Here is a 27,323-nt window from a genome sequence, read left to right as displayed (position 1 = left end):
AAGGAAAGAAGTTGGTACATGAAAAACACATTCAAATGCTGGATCGATTCATACGATTCACATTCCTTTAAAAAAAGAAATACTCAAATGAAACAAAGATTTGAATAAAACACTTGATGTAAGAATGTGCACACACAAAGCTACAGACTGATTTATCTATTCTAACTCACAGATCAACACATTCTTTGCTTTGACAGTAGTTATTATAGTAGTTGTTATTTTACTGTTTATTGTAGCAAAAATAAAAATATGAAACGTTATTTCATTTGGTGCCAAAATGTCTTTTGCCGTATTTGCCGTCCTGAGTATGAAATAAAACAAACATGGCAGCCATAGATACAGTGAGACACTGCATGTATCTGAATGGTCTGGTCAAAATACTCGGAACCCAGCAGGAAAACCCAACAGGTTGAGTGATCAATGTGCACTTTCTGGTGAAAGAAAGTCAGGACAATAATAATAACAACAACAATAATAATAATAATAATAGGTCCCAGGTTTATAGGTTTGTAGTCTGTGCATGCAATGCAAGTGTGTGTGTGTGTGTGTGTGTGTGTGTGTGTGTGTTCATGTATTACAGAAATTCGGACCAGAACATCAGGTAAAACAGTAAAAGTAAAGGGGCTCCACTTGAACTCCAGTTGTTTATTGAACCTGTCATGTGTGGGTTTCCTGCTGGGTTTGAATCTGGTTCTCGTGACCAGGACAGAACCCTGCCGACACTTGGAACCCCCCAAAAACATCACCCTGATGACCAAGCATGAGTCAGTCTGCAAGCAGCAGCCGGGACAAAGAGTTTGAAACACGCCCTGAGAGGAACCACCGACGCCCACACACACACATAACACTGTCGGCCTCCTGGAGGCTGCCAGCACCACACTGAGCACTGCATCTGCCTCCTACTACACTTACGCAGGATCAAACGCTCGGAATTCTGCAGTTTCTGCAGAGTGTCTGTGTTTTTCAGCATATCACAGCATTGTGCAAAACAACAATAAATGTGACTGCAGAAGTGGTGTGAATAGTAATCCTTTAAGGTTAATGAGAAGATTTTGACAATGTCAGATATAGCGGTTAGATGAATGTCTGCTCTGACTACAGAGCAATTCAAATTTTATTTAAAGTAAATCACACTCAGTTTTAATCCAATATTTTAACTGTAAAGTCCACAAGTGACTGAAGAAAGAAGAGTTAATTAAACTAAAACTTAAAACAAGTTAAAATCTACAACTTAGACTCAACAACTACATCAACCATGGGAACCGGTCACAGCCGATCTATGGCAGCCCCCATCTGTCTGCACCACATGAACATGTCTCAGAGCTGCGCTGCCTCCATCACGTCCTCTGTCACAGAATCATGCATGACCAGCGACATGCCGGCACTGCCAGTCAACAGCAGCATCAGGCCAGTCCATGCAACAGACATCGCTCGTTCAGCCTGGTCTGCTGCGATGCAACAGGTTCAAAGACATGGACCACGCATACACACACTGCGGCACAGAAGCAACCTCCTGGAGAACAAGACCAGAAAACAAAGAATGGAGAGCAGCAACCTCGAGACAGACAAAGAGGAGGGACGGCTCAAGGAAGAGCTACGGTTAAAAGGGGAAGTGATGTAGACCTAATCATTATTACTGGCTGTAACTGCTTCAAACTTGCACCAAATGGGTGAAATTTACTGCAGCAACACAATTTAGGTGGCGTCCTGCTCTGGCTGCATAAACGCTTTTACACACAATTGACGATAATAAGTGAGTGAATTACGTAGCTACAGAAATAGGCAGTGAGACGCAAAGTTTCTGTTGGATCCACTGAATGAACAATGTTTGTGATGTCACGTACATCAGCCAGCACCTGATTACAAAGGGTTGGTCTTTAATTAATTTAATATAGTAGTTGGTAAAAATGAAGATGTGCTGCAGTAACAGTTTCTAAAGGCCACGACCCTACAGAAAAAAGATGTAAAGTGTGAAACAAGAAACTGAGACGTCTCGGTTATGAGACTGAGGATGAGCTCCACTGCATCCTCCATCCCACAAACTCAAGGACTTTCATTTAACCAGCCAGCCTGGCAGAAGGAGGCTTCAGTGACTGACAGGCCGGCTGACACCGCCTGAGCTGTCCCACTGCAGTAAGAACCAACCACATGGTGCAGAACAACCAGCAATCGACAATCTTGTGCAGATCCAGTTTGAATATGACTGACAGAACCAGGAGCAGACAGGAAAACAATGATAGAGGGAGCAGTACATACACTGAGGTTATTTCCGCGAGGCCTGTGTCGTCTCCGCTGCAGAGCAGGCAAACACAGAGATAATACGTAGAGCAGAGCAGTGTAGCGCACACGTATAGAACACACACACGCACGCACGCACGCATAGCATAGGCCCGATGCAACACAGCCACCAGGACCAGAGAGGACAGAAGGAACACAAAGAATGAACAGAAGCCAACGTAAAGGAGGTGAGAGGAAGAGGACGCATGACGGGACGGTTTGAGACAAAAACAACATTTAAAAATGACGTCAATGTGGAAAGTTTACAGATGTGAACGATACAAAAGAAGTGATGAACAGAGACAGAGATAAGAGAAAGATAAACCCAGTTAATTAAGGCCTTTGCACACATTCACACACACACAGAAGACCAGGTGAGTGTGTGTCACTGAGCCGACACATATACATACAAACACACACTTACCGATACAGCATGAACTCTCTGTAAGGCAGAGCAGCGTTAAAAGACAGTAAGTAACAGTGTACACACACACACACACACATATATACAGTATATGCAACACACACAAACACAAGACAATCCCACGACCGTCTACGTTTGTTTCTAAAGACATTTGTACCATAAGTCGAGACTTGATTGTGTGTTTAGGTCTATTTTTAAAGGAATAATGATGTTTCAAATGACAAGAACCAAACAAGTTGAATTTATATTAATGAATGAACAAAGCAAATGGATGAAACATGCCCCAATATAAAGAGCAGCAACGAGGCTGATTGCCACAGGGAAAATAGTAGTTATCATCTTAATCGGAGTATCCGATTTTAGTATCAACTAAATATGTTTGAATATCTTCTAATGTCCAGCTGTTCAACCACCGTCTGTCTACTATAATGTTTGACCCAGAAATGAAAACTCTTCTGACCCCAGTCCAAAACCCAGATTCTCTAACTGGACCCACAGAAACACTCCTGATCAACCAGCAAACATGACTGGACCCAGAAACATGTGAGTGCGTGTGGAACTGCAGCCAGAGGCTTCGTTGGGGAAACTGAACGTCCGGTGGGTGGAGATGACGTTCTCCTGTTAATGCTTATTGTTGCTTTGCCTGAGGACATTCCCAGTGGCTAGATATTACTTCAGGAAGTGTGTGACACGTTCCACCAGCTCAAAACAGCAGCAGGACTTGGGTTTATCAGTCCCTGCTTCAGCTGCATCCCAACATAACATCACGTGACACGTCTTGTAGTCAGTCGCTGTAATGAATCTATGACCGTAGCCACCAGAATCCGAAAACATGTGCTCATGGTAAATGATTTGCAGAATAATAAGTCACTGTTCAACAGAGATGTGAATCTAATTTCTGTTCTGCAAGTGATATCTACCACACATCTCCCTGTTTACTCCTCCCTTGCCCACATTCAGCTTTAGTTGTATGCATGATGATGATGATGATGAAGCATTTTAACTGCTGCGTTTAGTTTGCTTGGTTTGGCCACTATGTGCTGCACAAGCATCCATGAATGTCGGACCGAGTCGATCTCAGAGGCCACAGTTTACACAGGATAGACACACCAAGGATTTCATGAAATGAAAGGTTGGAGGTTTGGAGCAAATCAAATATTCTAAATGTGCTTTCATTTTTCTAGATATATACTGTGTTTGTATATATATCCATAACACTCTTCCAGCATTCCCACCCAGCTCCATGCACAGCTATAGGATACAGTGCACTTCAATGCTCAGAGAGGAAACTAGCTGGGGCTGAGCAGCAGGGGGTCGGCTGCTGGAAGAGTGGAGGGTGATAGCGAGGAAGTGAGGGTTGGAGGAAAAGAAAGAGGGAAGACAAACAGGTTCACCAGACAGAAGGAAGTGATTTAATAAGAGCCTCCTTCTTATTTTGTCTTTATGTGCATCTACTTAACAAACAACTACATTAAACTATTACGATTGTACAGTTTGTTCTCTTATCTTTTTCAGGATGAAAAAAAGAGACTTGTAGAATTCACTTCAACTGTCCTCTCTGCTAACACGTATATCAATGGTGGGATGGGTGAAGGTGGGATGAAAGTGCTCACTTGGTTGTCTGCTGAGAGGCGGGGCATGGAGAGGGTCCGCCCATGCCCATCCACTGGGTGATAGGGCTCGGTGTCCGAGTACCCGTCCCGCCCCATTTCCCTCATCTCTACCGTCTGTAAAAACACAATGAGAGTGGGCGTGACTACTGTCTGTGAGGGAGGGGGACGTGGACGGGAAGGCGCCATTAGCTATGGGTAAACCGATGTAGGACGGGAAGCAGGAAATAAACTCAGTTATGCCTCAAGTAAGCTTATTTTGTTTCTCGTGCTGTCTTCATTTATGCAACAGGTTACTGCATAAATGAACTGTTGCAACTAGTGAAGTCCTGATCCATCCATGGAGCCATTGTCCATATTCTTAAGCTTTGGTCCTGCTAAAACAGCAGCTCAGCTCTGATATGGCTGTACTTTAGGCTCTGCGGCTGCAGTAAATCAACTGCAGGGGCAAGTGTAGAGGAGCAGAGAGAAGGTTATATTTTACTTGAGTCAACCAGATTGCTTGTGCAGCGAAATCCACCAATGACGGCAACAAGCAATTTGTCAAAAGCAACGAACAAGCAAAACATAAACTTGTAGGGATGTGACGTCTGTGCCGCTCTGTCTGCAGGTAACTTTTTTCTTTCCACTTTTCATTCTTAAAAAAGCAAGTGTAAATTCACGAGTCTAATTTTAGCAAAGAACCTCAGCAGAATGAGACAGAGGAGCGCTGAAGGAAACACAGGCAGCACATTTGGGTGGTCCTAGTTTCACCTCAGAAGAAATTAGCCAACATTACAAATACAGAATTGGAGGAAAATAAAAGTCTTGATCGGGACAAAAAACCCCCACAAAGTTGCAACTTTTCCAAACGCTATTAAAAACATAACAGGGAATCTCAAATATTTACTGTAAGTGAAGCATGTGTTCAGGTTTAGATGAATTCTATCGCAGAGTCCAATCCAACTAAACTCTAGGAAACAGTGAGAAGCTGTTTGTTATCAATCTGCCAGTCAAACAAGTCAAATCCCTTTTCTTTCCATTAGGTCTGAACAGTGCACATCTTTGGATATTTGACCAACGAGAGAGATGAAATCCTGAGGAGTAGAAACGGCCCGACAGACAAGTGAAAGTAAGGCTGGGGGAGGAAAAGGTGAACACAACAGGCACATCTAAGACCTCCGACGCAAGATTTGAGAGTGAAAAATGGGACAGTTAACTGGAAGATGGGTACAAATAAGAGAAAACAGGAGATGCAAACTTCAAAAACAGGAAAGAGAAAAGACAGAGAAGTCTGAATGAAGGCGGGACCTAACAGCACATAGACCTTCACTTTAGTGCAAACTTCCAGCTCTGACGCAGTTGAAGGTCTGGTACACAGTGGGGGGAGCAGTAGACTGATGTGGAGCATCACTTTTATCCAAACGTACACACAGGACTGCTGGTGCAGAGACAAACTGAGTGAGGCTTGAACCGGTGCGTCACCAGCCGTTTGTCTTCATACCTGCGGGTTGTGCCGGTTGTCGTACAGATCGTCTGGGTAGGGTCTGTCTGGGCTCCAGTTACTTGTCTTCTGAAACATTTCCTGGGCTTTGGCGGTCACCCACGACGGGCTCTCAGTCATGCCACCCTCAGTAGGTCTGACAGGTACATAGACAACGAGGGGATTGTGAATCAGGACTGTCCTCTATGTACAAATGACAATGAAGTGTAACTAAGAGCCATCAATAAACCTAAAATTGATACTATACAAAATTCTTTGCCAAGTTCCTTGATATATATGACGTATTCGCAGCGTCAAGGTTCTTCACTACTGGTAACGTCTACTCACATGCTGTGGATGTTGTCGGGCTGGGTGCTGGGGAGGCCGTTGACGCCCGGGCCCCCCTGGCCCTCGGTGCCCTCTCCCTCAGGTCCCCCCATGCGCTGAAACATTAATGGCGGTCGGTTCTGTGTGAGATACACGACATGGCCTACAGGCTGGCATCAGGCACAATCAGGGGCAGACACAGGACACAAACACAGGATGCACTTGCAGCATGCACCCACATGGGGGCGCCATCAGCAAGCGCATGGCTGTGGTTCTCTAAGGTAAAGTTCCCTGCTAAACTTTGGATCTGGCATCTGTTACCCACTCTGAACTACTGCTTACAGTGCTGCTGGCTTTGGATTTTCCCTACATATATATGAGGGTTAGTATTAAGTTAGTCAATGAAAGCAGATTGCAGATCAGTTTTAGGGGGAACTTCTAACTTAGGCGTTTGAGGTAAAATTGCTTTTAAATCACAGGTCTTAGACCAGACATCTTCAAAGGCAGTCCTTTGAACAACATCTGATGTTGTGAGAACCAGACATCTGAACCTGAACCAGTTGTATTAAAAAGCAACTTTCATCAAACAGGTCAGAGGTCAGGCAGCTTTGCTCCAAGGGGATCCTGGGTAATGGAGTCCTCTCAGGACTGGCTTAAAGCCAACGGTTCATGACTGCTACAGCCTTCGTCATGTCCTTCCACAGCCTGGAAGCTAAATGAAGTGAGTGAGCGTAGATGGACAGAAGCCTTTTGGACCACGTACATGTCCAGGCCTTCTCAGAGAACCAGGGCTCATCTGATGGACAGGAAGCTCCTCTGGCTTCACCAAACTAGTTTTTAGGAGGACTGGTTGTTTGGTTAAGGAAAGGAGGAGCTTTTATCTTTAAAATACAGGTTAATGTACCACTACCTACAGTAACTTTAGTCTGGAGTCTGTGACATACAACTGATGGCCATAAGCTGACCAACATTATCCAAACTAAACAATTTGGTGGCTGTAGTGAAAAGTATTGCTGGTCCTACCAACAACCAAACTCACTTGTTTAGAGAGAAACAATTTTAAAATGTTTGTTAATTAACCTCTTCCTGACAGAGGTTTAGGAAGTCCTGTCCAGTCAGACCTTCCTGTGCTGAGGAGGAAAATGGCTCAAGTTCATCTGTGGAGAACGTGACTAATGTGGATGTGTAGCTGTAGCATCCTGAAAAGATTCATGGTTCAAACAAATAGATGGATTATGACAAGAACATGGGCAGCTAACACTGACTAATGGAGTGTGTTTCAGCAGTGGCGAATGTATCAATGAGCGGTACCAAGACTGACGACATACAAAGCCACCGGTCACAGGAACCTCCACTCAACATGGCCCCAACCAGAGCCACACAGGCAGGCAGACAGATTGGTGAACACATAGACGGGAAAATGGATCTAGGTTAAAGGAACTTGGTGACAATGAACCTAGACTGACTGAACAGAGAGAACCTGACAAGACAAGGTCTCATCTCTTCCTGTAAGAGTAAAAGGATCAGGTCAGTAAGACAAAGACATCATGGAAGACAAGACCAAAGAATAGAAGACAGTGAACAACAGACAACAATCACAACTACAACATACTAAACACAGAGGTAGATAATTGAGATGCACAAAACATAAAGGAGGAAGAATGGAGGTGAAAGAATGCAGAAAACAAGCATATAACGAGTTAAAGAAGAATCCACCACTCAGTTTTATATACTGTCATGAGAATGAGAATTATTTTGAGATTTTCTCTTAAAGCTCTGTTGCCGTTTCATATATTAGATAGCAGTAATAGTTCAGAATAAAATAAAATTAGACCTGAACCTATATTCTGATAATAAAGTCAGTTCTAGCTCTGTAAATACCTCAAAACGCAGCGGGCTTGTTGAAGATTTGTATTAACCAGAACGGGAAAGGACCAATCGTCCAACAGTTCAACAGCGTAGACAGCGTCATAATGTTTGTGGGTGGAATCCTTCTTGAACACGGCCCAACATTACAAACACAAAGACCACGGCAGAAGAGAGAAGGAATGAGGTGAGATGACCAGCTGACAGAGGCACAGACTGGCTGAGTCCTTGTGCACTGCGATGTTGACCGGGCCTGGGTGAACCTGTCCATTCAGTCCAACAGGATGGCTGCATTCAGGAACACACCAACCCAAACCCTATGTACTGTACTCTTAGAAAAACAACATTTTCTCATTCGCTCCATTCTCCACTGCACTAAATCCCACCCAGGTAAAAACCTTGATACAGTTGGTTATATTTGTGAAGTGCCAAACCAGTAGGAGTGAACAGGAGGTTGCATGGGTGGAGAGATGTTTTTTAACACAGCCACAGTGTGGACTGGAAATACAGAGACAGCGGGAGCGAGTGCATCTCAAAGGCATTCACGAACGATTCACAAGGAACGAAACGTATGGCCATGTGGTATCATCATCAAAGCTCAACATCATCAACAAAAAAACAACCCTTCTAATAAGCGGTGACAAGAAAGAGGTAAACAAACAACAGTAGGTGCTAGTTAGCTGAAACAGTAGCATACAGTGGCGTGAGCCTTGTGTTTGCAGGCAAGCGGTCAAGTCACCGACAAGATGCTGGTAAAAGGATGCAGACTATCAGGTGGCAACGCTTCCTGCACAGGCTATTCTTTAAATCCAGTCTATGCACATGGTGTGTTTTGTATTAAGTTACATCCATATTTGGCAAAATATGCATAATTTATTCATCCAAAAAAGAAAAAGTAAATAAATGAATCAGAAGAGAGGAAAAAAAGGTCGTGTTGCATTCTCGAGCTTCTCTGGGACTGATTCTACCTGTTCCTCTCGCAGCGCCTGCAGCTTTTTGGTCTTGCTCTGCCGGTAGTATTCCATGATCATCATGGCGGCGTAGATTTTGCCCACCGTCAAGTCTGTGGCTGCTGAGAAAATGACAAGTTACCCTGGAAGATTAGACCCGAGTGAGATGGGACCCTGAGCCGTGGGGGGTGGGGGACAAGAGACACGCACAGAAACACAGAGAAATTCACAGCAGCATGCATGTACTGTACACCAGCAGCTGAGACCAACCGGTTTCATGTTGGCTCTGTGAGGCACGGAACCGAACCTGTACCACAGTATTGGATCTGGTAGGATCCGGCAATACATTAGGTGATAATATGAACATCTTTATCATAGGAGGAGCATCCAAACATAGGAGTGTGTGTGTGTGTGTGTGTGTGTGTGTGTGTGTGTGTGTGTGTGTGTGTGTGTGTGTGTGTGTGTGTGTGTGGAGCCCAGATTGAAACAGAGTTGAACTCACACGCTCATGTACATTACACAAATACAATATTAAAACACTGTAACACCACAAAGCCAAAAGTCTTTTCACAGCCAGATTATGGATTTCAATATTAAATACTTCTTTTACTACTAGTCCATTCTTGTATTATTTCCCGAACATTAAGAATTAACATTAAGAATTTTAATCTTTTTAAAATAAAAGACTAGGCAGCCACCTCACTAAGAAATACGGTGCAACGTCATGTTGCAAACAGCAGCACAATGTTCTTCTAAAAACTCCAGAATACATGAAACATAGACATTTAGAGTCTGAACAACATTGTGCTTTGTTCTGTTTGCTCAACAACCCCACTATGGAGCTTTCTTATAACGAGTAGCACCCTGTTCAAAGTGGCCTGGCTACAAGCCTTTCAGCGCCTCAGACGATATCTGCCATGCATACCTTTACTTTAAGACATAATGATGCATATCTCACACCTGATTAGCTGCTGGGCAAGTTACTGCTAACCATGCATAAAAATACTCACTACAATGTTCTTATTCAAATAGAACAGATAATACTCACTCATCATGTTTAAATAAGTTTCAGTTTCACTTTTTTGGATCAATCCTGTAGTGAAAAGACTACTATAGAGGATCTTCTATAGGAGGCAACCCCTGATACCAGGACTGTGTGTCAGATGTGTATCTGCATGTATGTGGAATGTTTAAATGCTCGGCCAAGGGTGCAAAGTTATGTTTTTTGTTCTAAGCAAGAATATAACATTTAATGGCTCTTGCTTTAAAGAGTTTAATGAAATTATGATTACAGTGGGGTTCAAGGTCTCACATAAATATATAAACATATGAACAGAAAGAAAAACGAAGATGAGAGGGAATCGTGACTTTCTTCTAGGATTTTCTCTACAACTGCCACTAAAGTATTTTAATTGCTAAAAGCTATCAGCTGGAAGCTACCAAAACTAGTAAATTGAAAAATAATGTGTACTACAATGTATAAAGTATGTACAGTATGTGTGTATGTATGTGGAGGATGTGTGTTTAAATGTAGAACTGTAGCCTGGTCAGGAGGTGCCATGCAGTGAATGACACTGGCTGGTATAAGCTGTCCTCTGGGTGAACTGGTGATTGGACACATAAACACCACTATGTGCTTTTGTCCTGTAACTTACCCTTGTGCGGCGTAACCAGCAGGTCTAGTGTCTTCTGTGACAAGTTTGGCCAAATTGCCATCATCTCCTTTCTCAGCTCTGCATCCATCTGGTGTTTGTCTGCACCGCCTGGGTGGTGGCGTGACCCAGGGTGACACAAACATTTATACACACGGCAGCACACATCCGTCCACATGCACACGCACATGTGGAAAAGAAAGTACAGACCAAGAGAGAGGTGCAATGGTACACAAATCACAAAAGAAATGCATTTAGCCATACAAAACACAAAATAATTTGTTAATGTCAGAATTGGCAAAGTTTTGTTGTAGAGAAAAGGCTACAAAGAGAGCTCATAAGTGATACGTGTGAATTATTCAGGAAAGCTCAACGGTTACTAAGAAAACCTGAGATTAGAAGTCGTACCCTTGGCGATCTTTATGTCCAGTGCTGTCCTGATCAGAGCCATGAGGGTGGAGTTAAAATGCACTGTGTTGTCATCAGCAACCGGCAGATCCATGCGCAGCAGCCTCTGCGGAGAGCCAGTCAGGATGAGAGAATGAGAACGACACGGGCCCTTGCTAGAGAACGCTGTGCCTGAACCTCCAGGGAAGGGGCCGGGGGATTGGGGGCAGGGTTGAGAGAGCTCCATAGACAACAGCCAATTAAGCATGGATGAGATTTGTCCAGGTTTTAGTCACTGTTTGCTCAGATGAGCATCTCTGAAGACAAGGAAGTTTCTTCAAGTCTGATCAGATTAGTTTAAATGAGTTGAAGCACTTTGTGTATGGATTCCCAAGTGCAAAAGCATTTGAGTACAGAAAAGTGAGTTTCTGCGTCTCCTGTTATTCCAGTGATACTCTGAAACAGCACAGCTATCCAATGAGGGCTATCTGCTGCTAAGCAACTGTGAGAGCCGAGAACCACAAGGAAGAACAATCGGAGTGAAAGTCGCCTCCGACCCAACCTGTGCCCATGTTCCCTAAATGTGTGAATGCATTGGCGCATTTACACATCTCTGTTACATTTACACACATAGATAATGTATGTATGCAGTACACATACTGTATAGAGCAGTTCACATACACCCCCCACATCCACTTACACACAATTAATTGCACAGACTCCAATTAAGTGCTTAATTGGAGTCCTTTAAAAACAGAAAACGTTAACTAGAGTACAAAAACAGTATCACTGGTGATATTTAGCTCTGTTCAGGAGACTGTTGCTTAATTAAACTAGGGCATCTGCTATAGAGCTCCCCCTACCTGTAAGGAGGTTCCTTGTTTTACATGTCTACACAAGGTAAAACCAATGGCGAAACCTGTGGATAGAACGGAACAAGCTGGGCCAGCTGGGGCCACTTGCCGTTCCTATCCGGACCAGATGGCTTCAGTTGGATTTACCTACGAACATGAGCGTTGGGCACTCACAATGGCAAGCACGGTAGTACGATGGCGGTGGGTGTGAACATGCTTGTATGTGTTCCTGAGTGTGTGCAAGTGTCGGGCATGCCCACAGCCATGTGTTCAGAAGGCAGAGGGCATCGGCCAACATCCACAGCGCTCGGCAAGCATAAAGGCAGCCTCTATGCCGCCCACAGCCATGCGACAGAGGTTGCAAGACCTGCATGCGACAACACACCCCTACCCACGAATCTGTTCAAACTGAGCATGCAACATGCCTTGATCCCATGATCTAAGCCCCAACTCTTCCCACCTACCCATTTTACTACCCCTCGATTTCCCTCAAAACCAACCAACTTTCACAATACAAGCAGCCGTGCATCCGCGCAAAGAGAGTATCCTCAATCCAACTGGATTGATCCTAGAGATTGAATCTTTAAATTCTTTATCAGATTTTATGCTCTCTACTTTTGCATGTTCCTTTGATTCCTTCATCAAAGTCCGATTGGACAATAAAGCCAGTACTTCATATCAAGTCAAGATCTCTCTCAATGCCAGACGGGTGCAGTATCTTAAGGGGTATCAGAGTTAGAGAGGATTAGAGTTGTGGAATTTCCTGAAAGAAGAAAAAACCATAAAGAAGATCAAAAAGAGATGACTGATGTTCTGTTTTTGTTCTGGAACAACCAGGCTTTGAGTAGTAGGGGGCTATAGGGTAGGTACAGGGGAGGGGGTCTATCGAAAGGGAAACACGGTGGGGACAGTAGTTTGCTGGGGTAAACTAGGTGGAGGCTAGGCTAAGCTTGGTCATGAGATGTAGTTACAGATAAAAAGGGAAGGGTGAGAATGAAGAAGGAGAAGAAGATTGTGAAAACACTGAAAGAGTAAAAGAAGAATCAACGCTGGTCAATTGGAGTTAACACAGAAAAAACTGAGTGTGTGCATGTATAGATTAAAAGGATAGAATAGAAATTTGAAGTTACAGAAGACAAGAGATAAAGACAAGGACTAAAAACAACACTGACATAAGTTCACTGAGAAAAGTCAAGTCCAAAAAACAAGGTTTCATAGCCATAAATTTATCAAGACAATTATTTTCCACAAAGGGAAAGGCCCAGTGTCACCGGCAATGAGATCTCAGCCAAAATCTTTAAGCATGACTAATATCAAAATTCTTTAGAATGTCTAACCTTCCCCATTTCTAAGAAAAGTTAAGGACTTCCTGATCTCTGTTACTGATGAGGTGGAAGGTTTTAATGGCTGAAGAATGTGATGAAGGCCACTGGCAAGAAATTCTGAACAACTGAAAGGAAAAGTGAAATAGAGACAGAGTGGCTGTTGTACGGATGAAGGGATGCTATGAAAGACTGAGGATGGCGGTTAATCGCCAACAGACAGGTTGAAATATATGTAGACAGAAGAATGACAGAGAGAGTTGACAGGAAGGCAAAAGTGAGCAATCGAGTCAGAGGATTAAGAAAAGACAGTTGAGAGCGAAATAGTAGAAAAGGAATAAGAAGAAACGTGAGCAATGTGGGACAGAAGGAGTGACTGAAAACCAACACCCAGATTCTACGTAAATCAGCTCAGTGATGGTCGCTGGGTTATCGCACCGTAAAATTTGGGTTTATGATCAGTAGACGTTCTGTAAGAATTTTAATTAGGTTTATTTGAGGTGTTCTTTACTTACTGTACACCTTGATACGTAAAGTGAGCAAAAGCACCTTCCTCTGTTCTCTCTAGCTTCTTTCTGTAAGTCCTGTGAGTTTCAGTCTTCGCTAAATAAATACTTCTGGTAACCTTTTGGAACAATATAAATACTACTTAATAGATCGGCCAAGGAAAACAGCAGCTATGAGCTGTGAAAGCAAAAAACAGAAGAGTAGGATTTTCAAACAAAAAAGTTGGTGCTTTGCTGCACGATAAATTACTACCCTGTGAGAGATCATATGGCTTGAGTTATGGGCAGATACATTCTTATTCTATTTTTTGTATTCATATACAGATGAATATAAATTTTTTTTGCAGCTTGCAGAGAGACTAAAGGGAATCAATGTTAGTCTTAAATCCATCTTTTAATTTTAAAACCAAATGACAGCATGCAAATCAATGGTTTAGCCTGTGTCTGTAAGAGTAAGTCTCTTAAGAAGCTGTAAAATTAAAAGTGGAGCAAAAGTTTGGCTCATTAAGTTAAGTAATGTTAAAGAAAGGCATCACAAACACAATCAGCTAATTTATTTGAATGACCGATTTCCTATTATTTGGAGAATCTAGGTGTCAGAATAAGAATGTCAGAGGCTGGACAGAGAAAGACTCTAGTTAGATGGAGCGGAAACGTGGACATCGAGACAGAGAGACAGGAATGCTGAAATGCTCGACCCAGATCTTTACCCTGCTGGTCTAAGGCACAGAGCGAAGGCAAAAATGCTAATTTTAAAAAAGACAACAGATTAGAATGACCAGAAGTTTTCCTGGTGGATTTATTGTGAAAATGTACTGAATGTATGTGTATACGCACGTGTGCACTATAGTGCCATCCACAGGAATGAGAGACGCAGAGGACCAAGACAGACACCCTTGCCAACCCTTCTGTACCAGCATCGTAAGCAAGTAGCTGCACTTTGTAGATGAACCCTTTTCTATTGTTAACCTACTCTAGATCACATTAAAGCTTGTTAAGGTGTGATGCAACTGTGTGTGACCACGAAGACAGTAATGCATTCTATTTCTATGGTTCATTTGGAGAATGTTGTAAACATTCTTTGTTAATTTAAAAACTGAGTAATTACAGACTAGAGCAACATCAGTGCAATAAAGTAAAAAATGAGATATTCTCGGTGAGATCTCAGACAGTTAGTGTTTTTCTACCTTGACAGCGTGTGTTGGTGCATGTGTATGTGCATGCGTCCGTGCAGGTTGCAGAAGGACTGGCAAAGCCTCCTCTGTTCTCTTACTCCTGCGGCCTGACAGGAGGGAATAAAAGAAAAAGGATTGACTATCACTCCACTATCACTTCACTTCACGACAGAACCCCGTTACTCCATCCCCGCGGTCGGAGAGAGAGAAGAGAGAACAGCGCTCACCACCACCACAACCACCACTGACAGACAATGAGGAGAACATCACTGGTAGGAGGGAGAGAGGCAGGGGACAGGTGGAGCAGGAGGACAGGAGGACTGTTCCCCAGCGATGGGGAGAGTTAAAGTCAGAGTGAAAGTGGGAAGAAAAGAATGATAGCAGGAGAGAAGGAGGTGGGGTGGTGGTTGAGGGGGGTGTAGGGGTAAGGTGGGAGCGAGTCTACCTTATAGGCGACCCGGGCGGGACACCTCTTCCCGAGGCCTAGCGGCGGACACATGTGTCTTAGCATCTGATACATGTCTGTGTAACTGATCCGGCCGCTGGGGTGGCCACAAACACACACATACACACATCACACACATCACACACACACACACACACACACACACACACACACACACACACACACACACACACACACACACACACACACACACACACACACACACACACACACACACACACACACACAGAACAGACTTATACTTACGACATTTAAACGAAAAAAAAAAACCATTATTTGCGATTTAACATTTTTATTACCATCAACCACAGATGCGTTTTTTTGGTCCATGAGGAGAAAAAAGAAAGATACAACATAGGAAAGGAAGAGGGGGGGAAACAAATACACAGAGGTTATTGTTTTGATCGCTGTGAAAATGTGGTTGCTGTGGTGAGAGAAAAGAGAGAGAAGAAGAACGAGAGAGAACGAGGGGGTGCGTTACATGGCATCTAAGCTGGTATCTCAAAGTAGGGGAGAGGAAGGAAGGAAGGGTAAAAAGGGAGACGTGGAGGAGGAGGTGTTATTTAGTTAGTCATTTAATTAGTTGTTGTTAAAGTACCATTCTATGCGAGGTGAAAAGGGGATTCAGGTTTGTTTGGGTCTTTGCCCTCTTTCGCCGCTCGGATAGAACTGACAGCGGGGCTTCGAGCAGGCAACGAAAAGCACCGCTGCAGAGATCTGAGTGAGTCACAATGATAAGTCAATGCAGGCCTTTACTGAGGCTGCGCGTCCACCAGGAATCTCTGCTCCCACCAGCACCTTCTGATGTTCATGGGAGCCGCCCCCGGTGACGGAGGGGCCTTCGGGAGGTCACTTCACCCACATCACAAAGAATGTCACCTATCTGTAGTTGGACCTTTTCACACGCAACCTGGCTCTGCCAGGCACACGGGCAAACTGGGCTGGGTCACACAAACTGCTACAAACCGTGAAGAGGCTTTACTCCGATATACAGTACACACCTAGCTCAACAAAAGGACAGAGATGGTAACCTCAGCACCACAAATGTTTAAAAGCATCTATGAGTTTGCAGATAACTCAAACATTGTTGATTTTGGCAGGTCCCCCAGCTTCTAAGCCCTGGCACTATAATTATGTATTAATGACATGTCGTTAATATAGTAAATAGGTTGTCACAACTAATGCATGTTTATCATGTCAAACTGAACTTTGGGGGGCATTTTTTGTGATTTGGGTGATTTGACATGTTCTGTAGAGTCGACCCAAAAAGCACCTGACTGTACAGGCAGTAACTCAGAGGCACCTGGTGGACACAATACATGTATATGTCCAGAGGTCACACACACACCCTGCCCTTTCCTCCTTTGCCCAACACCAGAGCCACAAACGGAGCAGGCTTGGCCATACTGTTACAGCATTTCAGATAACGTTACCTAAGGCCTCGCAGTTCCCCACTCCATGAGCACAAGCTCTCAGCTTCCATAACAAATGCACACGCAACACGTCACTGTAGGTGGATGTCACTGCAGTATGGAACTGTGGACTTTACAGAAGACAAAACGCTGCATGTGTTGTTTGTACTTCGGTTTGCTGTGTGCATTCTTTATGAAGAGCTTGTAGCAGGCCCAATCTTTCTTAATAATTGTAATTGTATTATTCAATCCTTGCAGTCCCTTTGTGCAGCAGTTCAAATGCCTTAAGACGACACAGGTTTACCGAGGCTGCTTCATATTCTATGCTAATGCCATCAGGATGTACAGTAGCAAAATCTACAGACAGTAGCTTTAGGTTAAAGGTAAAATCAGGACTGGTTCACAAACTTGTGTCATGGAGGAACACAAATGTGGACTTTATTTTGTTACTCAGACTGAACACAGTGATCTCAGCAGAATCAGCTGTGTGGAATCAGGCTCTGGAGCCTCCATCACACATGGCTGAACAACTGGCTAACAGCTAAGGTTAGCATGGTGGCAGTATTCCGACCAAGACCTCTCAGTATATGTCTCTGTACTTAAGTGCCCACCTCCCACAGCCAAACCCCAAGTCAAACATGAACAATGCACAGTGCTCAACCATCTTCTGCCCAGGCAAAATTAGACAGCAAGCAGAAATAAATGACAATGGCTGACTGGAGTCTGGACCATGGTTCTTTACAAAATACTGAATTCAAAGTGAGCATATCAGTGAAGTTTCCCAGCATTTAGTCAGAAGACAATAGCGAGTGCAGTGCACCACCTCATGCTTCACACACCACTACCACTGTGTGTGTGTTTGTGAGTGTACAAGAGTGTGTGTGCATTTCTGCATTGTCTCAAACATTCTCATTGTCATGTCAGAATGCATATCCAACAAAAATCCCCCCAAATGAGTCAATGGTGGAATGAGACTAAAACAACTGAATAATGCAAACCTGAAAGAAAAGCAACCCAACAGAAAATAAAACTTAAACTAGGAAAACATTTGTTTTAAAAGTGATAAATAGCGACATTCATTCCAGTTTCTTAGAGGCGAGCAGGTTGCATTTAAGGTTGTGCTTTAGGGGTTTGGTCCAAACCTTGCAGGCCACCCTATGTGGGCATTTCTTGCCAAGGCCCAGGGGAGGGGAGATAACTCGCAATAAACTGTACATATCCTTATAATGTATGCGCCCGCTGCAAGAAAAATACAAGGAGGGGAGGTTAGGTGAGGGAACACACAGGTCAGAGAGAGAGAGAGAGAGAGAAAGAATAAGGAAAATAAAGAATAAAAAATGATAGAGAAGAAGAAGAAGAAAAGGGTAGAAAAGGAGAGATTCATTTATTTACACTCAGAAACACCTTCATCTCGCGCATGCTCCCGCACACTCACAATACAGAGGAGAGAAGAGCAAGAGGAGAGGGTTACATTCATCTGTGTGACTAAACATTATGCAACTGCTAGGGTTGAAATGCTTCTAGAGGAAGACAGACAGGGAGAACGTTGGTCTTTCTGCAGACAGGCCGTTCTTAACTGTCCAGGTTCTGATTCTGTTAAGCACATGCTGGAGATCCTGTTGCATCATAACACTTGACAGAGATAAAGACACCAGTATTTGCACCCTTTTAGGATGGCAAAGAAAATCAAAGGTTAAGAGTCATGAGACTTTTTAAGCAGATGCTTGTAGTGTTAGCTGATATTTGTGCATCGTGTGTGATTTGTTTAAGGCATTTCTCCTTGTGTCTGTATGAGACAGTATACGTACAGTACTTGATGCTTCACATGTGTGTCTTTGCATGTATGAAATTGTTTGCCACTCACCAGGCAGCAGGGTCGTACTCGGCCCATATCCTTACATACTCGTCCAAGTGATGCGGCCCCAGTATAGAAGAGTCTCTGGTCAGGTACTCAAAGTTGTCCATGATGACGGCCACGAACAGATTCAGCATCTGGATCAGGTCCAGATAGTAAAGGTTTATCTTTGGCCACCATAAAAATTTACTTTCACACCTGGCTGTTTTCACTCTAAATTAAGTCTCATTAAAAACTATAGTTGGGTTTTATGTGCACCAGACTTTACTGTATGTGATTTAATAAGTAACCGATTTTTGCTGAATTTCAACAGAGCACATGTTGTGGATTCTCTCACCAGGAAAGAGCAGAGGAAAATGAAGGACACAAAGTAGGTGTAGGCGAAGGTGCTGCCACACTCTTTTTCTGTGTTCCCTGAAGCCGGGTCACATATCTTCCCACCCAGGCAGGATAACATAATCTCATGCCATGCCTCTCCGGTAGCACTCCTGCATGTGAGAGGACATACAAGAGATCCAGAGATCTTGAAGCTCCATCAAAAAGGGTATATTTGATAAAATATTACAGTAGGTTACAAATAGACCTTCATAAATACAATATTAGAAAGTGAAAGACAAAGCAGGAGAAGTCACCTGAACAGCAGCATTAGGGCCATGAAGAAGGTTCTGAAGTTATTGTGGTCATTGATGGCACTGTCTTCCTCCTGCTCCAGTGACAGATTCCCAAATAACTGAATAAAGGACAAAAGCATGAAGTTAAAACTGTGAATTTAATCGATGCACCTAAAGCCTGGTACGATAAGAAACATTACACATACAATTAGCTGATCTTATTTCTAAATGCTCAATGTGCACTTAATTTGTGAGTAATTTTATATGTTGCTGCAACCCCATTCTTAAACTTTAGGCATGAATCCAAAATCACATCAGAGTCAGAAGCCTGATGGGGCAGTAGGACGTACTCACCTGCATGCCGATGATGGCGTAGATAAAGAACAGCATGGCAATGAGCAGACACACGTACGGCAGAGCCTATCGATGAAGATAAAAACACTAAGTGAGCCATGTCCCAAGGGGTGAACAGCGTTGCCATTGGTGGTGGAGCAAATACCTTAAAGGACTGAACGAAGGTCCACAACAGGATGCGGATGGTCTCTCCTTGTCTCAGCAGCTTGATGAGGCGAGCTGCCCTAAACAGCCTCAGGAAGCTCAAGTTGATGATGTTATCCTAAAGCAGAAAGGGAACTGAGTCAGTCTCACCAGACACAAGGCAACCGCTTGTGCCCCGCTTTTCAACACAAAAACCAAAAAACAGCGGAGTAGAGAGAAGAGAGGAGGGGAGGGGGAGGGAGAGTCAAAACCAACTCAAAACCGCAAACCTAATAGCAGAGAAGATAGAAGTCCAAAGGAGAGAGGGACAGAAAACAAGAGAGAGGAAATAATAAAAATCATAATTCATAGAATCTAAAGGTCATCATCCAATCTGGTACAGCAGAGGGATTTTTTTAAAGAACCAAATGCACTGATCTCTGGGGGGCAGGCAGGCCACACAAGATGAAGGGCAGAGCACTGCCTGTCAACCACAGCCGTTCACTCACACACACACACCCATTCATTGGCAGGAGGAGCGTGGCTTGGGGGAAGTCTCTGACGCCGGCGTTTGCAAATGTTTTATAAAAGTGCAAAGAAGTAATTTGGCAGTGAAACTCCAGAGAACTGTGTGTTCATCGCTGTCCCCATTCACAGGGCAAGAACCTTTGTCCTTATTCTGGTTCAATACAGAGTCACAAAGACAATCATCTACTCTCCAAGAGCCAAACTCCCCGTTATCGTACTGGACTTTTGTGGTTGACAGGCAAGGCAGGAAGAGGAGCATGAGGAGGAGGAGGGAGGAGGGCCGGCGAGCAGCCTCGGTGCAGGCACGTCATACTGTAGCTTTGCAGCAAACGTGAGGAAACGACTGGCTTACATGCAGACCAGTACGGCCCAGTGGGGCAGAGATCGCCACAGCACAACCCGAGGCAAACATTCACTTCTAGGACGAGGGATTAACTGTAACATAAACCCAGTGCTGTTAAATGGCAGCTGCTCACTTCACCGGGACAAAAACCTACTTTTCTTTTATTGCTAAGAGGATGAATTCAATATTTAACAAACGTGTAAAGATTGAATGTGATGCTTGAAATGACCAGCGTGTTAGTAATTACAACAACACATTAAAGCAGATAGAAACACCTGCTTCCATAAAAAACACCAACCCTGGGTTTTACAGGACTGACCATTCTACTGAGCTACAGTCCCTTACAATACGGGAACGGTCTCTACAGTCTGTAATAAAGTGGAAACATCATCCAAAAGCGCATGCCCTGGTGTCAAGGGTTGAGGTCGGTGGTGGGGTAGAGGGTGACAGGGGGTTAGGGAGGGTTACACATGACCAATGAGGATGCAGCACAAAGCTTTGAAGATAAATTACAAACCAACCAGATTCTACATGTGCGGAGATGTAGATAGATGAATGTGGAGGGGGTTTAGACATTTTTTGGTAGGTTGGAGCACATTGTGAGTGGGCGAAAGACATTTTTTGGGTGGAGGGGGTTTGGTCAAGTGTTTTATTGGACAAGGGCAAGGGGCGCACACCATCATCATCACAGCACCACCACCACATGTCATGGCGCAGCACGGATGGAGAACACGAAGGATTTCATAGTGCATTTTGATTGGATGGATTTTATCAGAGGAGGAGGGAGGAGGAGGTTTAAAGAAAGCATGTAAAGAGATAGAAGAGGAAGAAGGAATCATTATGGGTGCTGCTTAATAAAAGCATGTAAACATGTCAGTAAAGAACAGAACAGGTGGTTCAGCCCCTCTTTGGTGCCAATCATCATTGTATTTGCTGTTCTGGAAGCTCCCAACATTCAATATTTTACATGTGATTATCGCTCGGTACTAACAGTATATTTGAGTTGATTAGTTAGCTAGTGTGAAGCGCCGATTGACTGAGTGGACAAATAATCAATGGTCTGTCTGAAATAATCAGTGTTGGAAACAGCAGTGATGTCAGTAATGTACATTTAGCACCCCCGTCGTAGTCAGGGGGGTTCCTGAAGCATGAGGGTACACGCTTTGAAGTAAACAGCACAAGTAATGCTAATATAGTCAGTGGGATTTAGTGAAAGATTGGATGTATAATCCTAATCACTGTGTTTTCCAGCTTTTGTATTTGCTTTTTCCACAACCAGAGAGGCTGAATTCCACAAACGTTCAGCTGTACACCTATAATGACATAAAACTCCGTACCGTACAGTAAAACAGACCTGTGAGATAACCATGAGTTACACATAACACATTTTTCACACATCTTCTCTAGCTGCATTTACCTACAGTCTAAAGCGAATGTGGACAAATTATCTGACATTCAAGATTCAAACTGGGAATGGGATTTTACACAGAAACGTTTCATGGATAACACACATTTAGACATATTAAACATATTTAGATTAGTTTGTGTGGTTTACATGTCAAATTTGACAAGTGAGTTCATTATTACTAGTGCTGAGCTTCAACAAAGAAAGTTAATTTGTTCCAAACATGCAAAAAGCACTTACCCCAATCTTTGTTACTAATATATCAGTGATGCTTCCAAGAACAGAGACAAAATCAAAAATGTTCCAGGCGTCTCTGAAGTAATTCTGTTGGGAAAGACAGAAAAGACCTTTGACCACTGAGGAGACACAGGGATGTTAAAGATAAAATCCTGTCACAGCTGATTCCTGCAGGGGCGTAAAGGGACACACCCGGGCTAAAGATGCTGTTGTTGTTACTGTAGAGAGACACGATGTGCAAAAGAGCACACTCTGTTCTTTAGGGACAGAAAACACGCTCTAGATCTGTCCACCAAAATAAACCGCGTTATGAATGAATAATAGGCTGAAACGCAGAAGCATATAGACTGGGTCAACCTAGATAAGGAATACAGAATTTGTCTGTGGTTGCTTGTAAGTTACTTACCAGAGGGCCAAAAGCGATGATTTTGAGGACAGATTCCATAAAGAAGAAGGTCGTAAATACAATGTTGAGATTATTCAGGACCTCATTGTAGATTAGTGATGCACCATGGAACTATACAGAACCAATAAAGGAAGAAAAGCAGTGAAACTACAGGCAAAATCCAAATCATATCCTCATGGCTGAGATTTGGAAGCTTGGCGAAACGTTTCTGTGTTGGAGGTACCTTCATCATTAGGACGATGGTGTTCAGCGCGATCAGAGCCATGATGCTGTACTCGAAAGGAGGAGACACCACAAACTGCCACATGCGATACTGGAAGCTAAGTTTATTCTTCGGCATGTGGCGAGTCAGAGGTTTGGCGTTAATGGCGAAATCAATACAAGCTCTCTGTAAAGAGGTGAGGGGGTGTTAGAACAGTTTGAGCTCTGTGAGGAGATTGAATTCCAAAGAGGAACTCTCCTCACCTCATTCTTTTCTAAGCTGTAGTCCTCCATCATCTTGTCCCCCTGTTCTTGGAAGGTGATGATGATGAGAGCCACAAAGATGTTGACGAAGAAGAAGGGGAAGACAACGAAGTACACCACGTAAAAGATGGACATCTCCATCCTGTAACCTGGGCTCGGGCCCTGATTCTCAAAGGTGGAGTCCACTGAGTGCTTTAACACCCTGTGAAGGTGGAGATTGAATTAATACATAAAACAGACCTAAAGTGTTTGTAGCCATAGTTGATCCATGTGGCTGAGTGAGTTCAGGTCACTCACTGCGGCCACCCCTCTCCAGTGGACACAGTGAAGAGGGTGAGCAGGGCCCAAGCCACGTTGTCGTAGTGGAAATCGTACTTCTTCCACTCCCGCTTCTGAGCCTTTACCTCATCTTTCTCATAAACTAAGTACTCTCCTCTGAAGAAAGACAAATAGGTTCATGATCACACAAATGTGAAAAAAACAAAAAAAATCCAGAGCTGCCAAACACCTCAGTGGATCTTAATAACTTGTGACAACATAATAAATGTACATATGTGTTATTACTCCAACCTGCAATCACGCTCAAACTCTTTGGATTCATCTGTGCAGTAGAAGAAGCGACCTTTAAAGAGCTGCACAGCCACCACAGCGAAAATGAACATGAAGAGCATGTAGACAATCAGGATGTTCAGCACATTCTTCAGAGAGTTGACCACACAGTCGAACACAGCCTGTAGGGAAGGGATTTATTGGTCAGCACATGGTGGAAGCCATTACTGTGAGCAAGGCTCATGCCAGAATGGAAAAATGTCCTTCCCCACAAAGAACTGGATAGAACTTACTGGATATTACTTTGTATATTGTGTAGAAACTAAACCTTTTCGACCTCCAAGTCCTACCTTTAACTTGGGAAGTCGTTTGATGGTCTTTAGAGGACGTAGCACCCTCAGCACACGAAGGGATTTGATTGTACTGATGTCTTTGCCCTTGCTGCTCCCCCTAGAGTTCAGTGTAGACACAATGGTGTTAAGGCAGAAGAAAAAGTGTGAATGAAGAAATGAAGAGATGAGATTCACAAAGGGCTCTTTGTTGTAATAATAAACCATTAAAGAAGGAGGTGAGATGTACATTATCACTATCAAACTAAAAGGAAATGACACTGAACTGAAAATGAAGAAGTATCATCTATAAAACTGTACATTGAACACATAACCAAAGCGTTTACAGTCTGTTCTCCAGAAAAAAGAACTACACAGCCAACATGAAACCAGTGGGAGGGACCTGACCATTTGGTTTCATGGACAACACGAAGCAGCGGCGTCAATTCTAATCTTCGCTCCATCAGTACAACAGACATTCATCAACAGGCAGCTCCCGGCAGAGTGCCCAGCCAAACCTCTTTCTTTCTTTTTCCGTGACACTCCGTCCGTTTCTTCACAAGAAATGGGAGTTTCAGTGAAAACATGAAGCGCAGGTTGTCGGTATTATATGGTAAGGATTATATCATGGTAATCCTGTGTGTCAACACTAAATGGGCCGACTAGAATGTTTCACATAGCTTCCTTTGATTTAATTTCTGATTGCTGAAAATGTTTTTTGCATGTCTCTTTTATTCCGGACAAGGACAGAAAACGGAGGCTATGCGAGACTCTTTAAACATGTGATGTCACCCTCAGAACATAACATGTCATATCATAGACACACTACACCAATAGGGTTAAATGAGGCATGATAGTGACCTAAACCATGCCTTGAGTCCTGTGCTTTAATGTGGTTCTTTTGTCAAACATTGTACACCCATAAAACAATCAGTGAGGACACATTGGAGTGTCCGGGGAGTAAATAGCAGAGCTAATCTTTACTGTATATGGAAGGCTCATTAAAAAAATAAAAAACAAGGCTTGGATGCCTGCCAAGCCTGAGCAGAAGCAAGGTCATCCATCAAGTTTCTCAGTATCTGTTGCAGAAAACGTAAAACTATTAAATTCAAGATTGATTGAGTCCAAGCCTTGCCATTTGTGTGTGTGTGTTTGTGAAGGGAGTGGGTTTACGTGGAAGTGTGTGAGACTCAGTCCAGTGGGACAAAGGTCTATCGGAGCAGCTAGAAAGTATTAGTTTTAAAGCCCAGTAAGGCCATAGGTGTTAAGAATTAACACAATCCATTCACCCGATCTCACATCCAGGCTCATACACAGCAGCACAATAATTGCTCTGACGCAGGAGTCTCGATGTGTAAGTGTGTACTGAATACTGGTCAACATTAGACTACAGACCTACAGTAAGTGTCCTGTAAAAGGCTTCTACTGCAAACTGTAATAGTCCACTTCATGCCTTCATACTCTCACATTACACGGGTCTGTCCAGTTAATTAAAGACGGCCTCGTCATTCATTTCAGCCCAGTCCACATGGCTCCAACAATGACATGGAAGGTGTGATCTACATACATGTAACTTAATGCTGCGTTAACACTGAATCATTAAAGCCGTTACGAGGGGAAGTAGATTGGAAAACAATTTTAGTTAAAGAATCAGACATCATCATAGTTATAACAATAGCTTCATGCTCTGCTTACACTACAGAGTAAATACTGTTACTGATGTTAAGAAACGCAATATATTAACCTCCATGAAGTCTGCAGAAAGAAACCTTTTACAGCCACTTTTCAAAACCCACTAGAGGGAGTTCATGGAAAACACGAAAATATTAGAACATTCCTCTGATGTTTCTCTCCATTTTCAGAATTTGCACGCTTGCATGTTATTTCTAATATCTTTGTGGTTTTTAAGTCAAACCTGTTGGTTTTTATGGCATGAAGATTAAATGGTAAAGAGTAAGAAGATGCGATACGGCGAGAATGAACACGAATAATCAGAAGAACAAAGAAAGAGAGAGAAGCCAATTGTAATCGGTGTTGGAGAACAAAGGACAGGAGGCACAGGAGCAGGGGGAGGACAGAGGAGGAACTTTACCGGGTGCTGCTCCTGTTGAGTTTCGCCGAAGTTGGACACAGCAAGAGTCAGTGACAGCGACAGAAAGACGGAGACAGAGAAGGAGGAGGAAGGAGGAAAACACAGAAAGACAGACCCCACATTGACAGAGAAAGACAGACAAGACAGGAGAGAGGAGGTTTGGTAGAAACAGAGAAAAATACATCGATATGAGAGACAGACAAAGAAGGAAGGATGGACAAACAGCAGCAGCTGAAAAACCCCACCCACGCAGCAAACACACCCATTTATTATCTGCCAACCTCCTACAGCAGCTACTGAACATAGCAAAGCCAAAATACTAGTCTATTACACAGTACAGCAAGTAAACATAAATTAGTGTTAACAGGAGACAGAACCCATGAGTCACTAAAGAGGTTAAATTACTTTACCTCGCTGTGAACATGAAACAAGAGCTTTTTATTTAAATTTATTGATGAATTTGTTGTAATAAACCTCAACATTTACTGTAAGATGTCACTTTGACTCTTATTTTGAGGTATATGCTAAGTGATAATTTTCTATAAATGTTTTCAAAATCTAACTATTTCAAAAGATATATGTAATTACGTCATACAACTAAATTAAAACAATTATGTGACCAATTTAAAAAAAAAACATTTAACATAATGTAAAAAATTTGACTCTTTTTATCTTTTAATGGAGGCGTAAATCTAAAACACACACACATTACGTTCTTGAATCCAGCCCCTGATACGTCTGTGGCCTGATATGCTACCAGCTAAGAATTACCTTCACAGTTACAGAGGAAACTCAACTGGTGCCTCCATTTACGCATACTCTTATCTTATCGCACAATAATGATCAATTATTGCACCACAAATTGCCCTCATTAGATGTGCAATCATCACTTTTATCAAAGCTCTCTTCCACACTCATCTGCACAGGGGAAGAAAAATTCATTCAATCTTTTCAAGTAGCCAGTTCCAGGTTTTCTTTAAATATCACAGCAGAGTCATCCATCATGAATGGAGACCCAAGAAAACACAGTGTGTGTGTTCTACTCATGTACACACACACACACACTGTAGAGAATAAAAGGCATTCTCACTACGACAGCATGCAGTTCTCAAGAGCATTTCATTCTGCTTTTCTTTGGAGAATGAGGATGAGGATGCCAGAAGCGCAATTGTAGTGTTTAAAACCTGGAAGTATATGAAGCCATTGCACTCTGCCCATGCTAAAAGTCCTCTGTACAATGGTTCTGTGATGTACCTGCTTATAAACAATGTCATGCGTCAAAGTAAAATTACAAAAGGCGTGTGAAGCGTCCGCCTCCTAAACAAAACTGTGCTGT

General features: G+C 43.1%; 1 protein-coding gene across 15 annotated transcripts in view; it reads right to left on the bottom strand.

Annotated features, from left to right (window-relative positions):
* Positions 1-27,323, bottom strand: part of cacna1ab (calcium channel, voltage-dependent, P/Q type, alpha 1A subunit, b) — a 79,112-nt gene that overhangs the window by 9,279 nt on the left and 42,510 nt on the right. For 4 of the 15 annotated variants that reach the window (XM_055511785.1, XM_055511759.1, XM_055511760.1 and 1 more), the window contains 21 exons: positions 23,917-24,016; positions 23,588-23,748; positions 23,315-23,452; positions 23,018-23,219; positions 22,776-22,940; positions 22,553-22,663; positions 22,150-22,233; positions 19,656-19,772; positions 19,511-19,576; positions 19,178-19,275; positions 18,883-19,033; positions 18,555-18,682; positions 17,833-17,929; positions 10,977-11,082; positions 10,572-10,679; positions 8,935-9,038; positions 6,122-6,240; positions 5,795-5,930; positions 4,315-4,428; positions 2,702-2,719; positions 2,257-2,292 (listed from right to left, as the gene is read on the bottom strand). In XM_055511785.1, the coding sequence (XP_055367760.1) occupies positions 2,257-2,292; positions 2,702-2,719; positions 4,315-4,428; positions 5,795-5,930; positions 6,122-6,240; positions 8,935-9,038; positions 10,572-10,679; positions 10,977-11,082; positions 17,833-17,929; positions 18,555-18,682; positions 18,883-19,033; positions 19,178-19,275; positions 19,511-19,576; positions 19,656-19,772; positions 22,150-22,233; positions 22,553-22,663; positions 22,776-22,940; positions 23,018-23,219; positions 23,315-23,452; positions 23,588-23,748; positions 23,917-24,016 (2,359 nt within the window). Of the gene's footprint in view, positions 1-2,256; positions 2,293-2,701; positions 2,720-4,314; positions 4,429-5,794; positions 5,931-6,121; positions 6,241-8,934; positions 9,039-10,571; positions 10,680-10,976; positions 11,083-15,257; positions 15,355-17,832; positions 17,930-18,554; positions 18,683-18,882; positions 19,034-19,177; positions 19,276-19,510; positions 19,577-19,655; positions 19,773-22,149; positions 22,234-22,552; positions 22,664-22,775; positions 22,941-23,017; positions 23,220-23,314; positions 23,453-23,587; positions 23,749-23,916; positions 24,017-27,323 lie in introns of all 15 variants that reach the window. The other 11 variants (XM_055511764.1, XM_055511773.1, XM_055511774.1 and 8 more) reach the window with 11 other exon arrangements.

Source organism: Betta splendens, chromosome 1 (genome assembly GCF_900634795.4).
Source record: "Betta splendens chromosome 1, fBetSpl5.4, whole genome shotgun sequence".
Taxonomy (NCBI): domain Eukaryota; kingdom Metazoa; phylum Chordata; class Actinopteri; order Anabantiformes; family Osphronemidae; genus Betta; species Betta splendens.
Note: the sequence above shows the minus strand (reverse complement) of the source record. Positions and strands in the feature narration are given on the sequence as shown.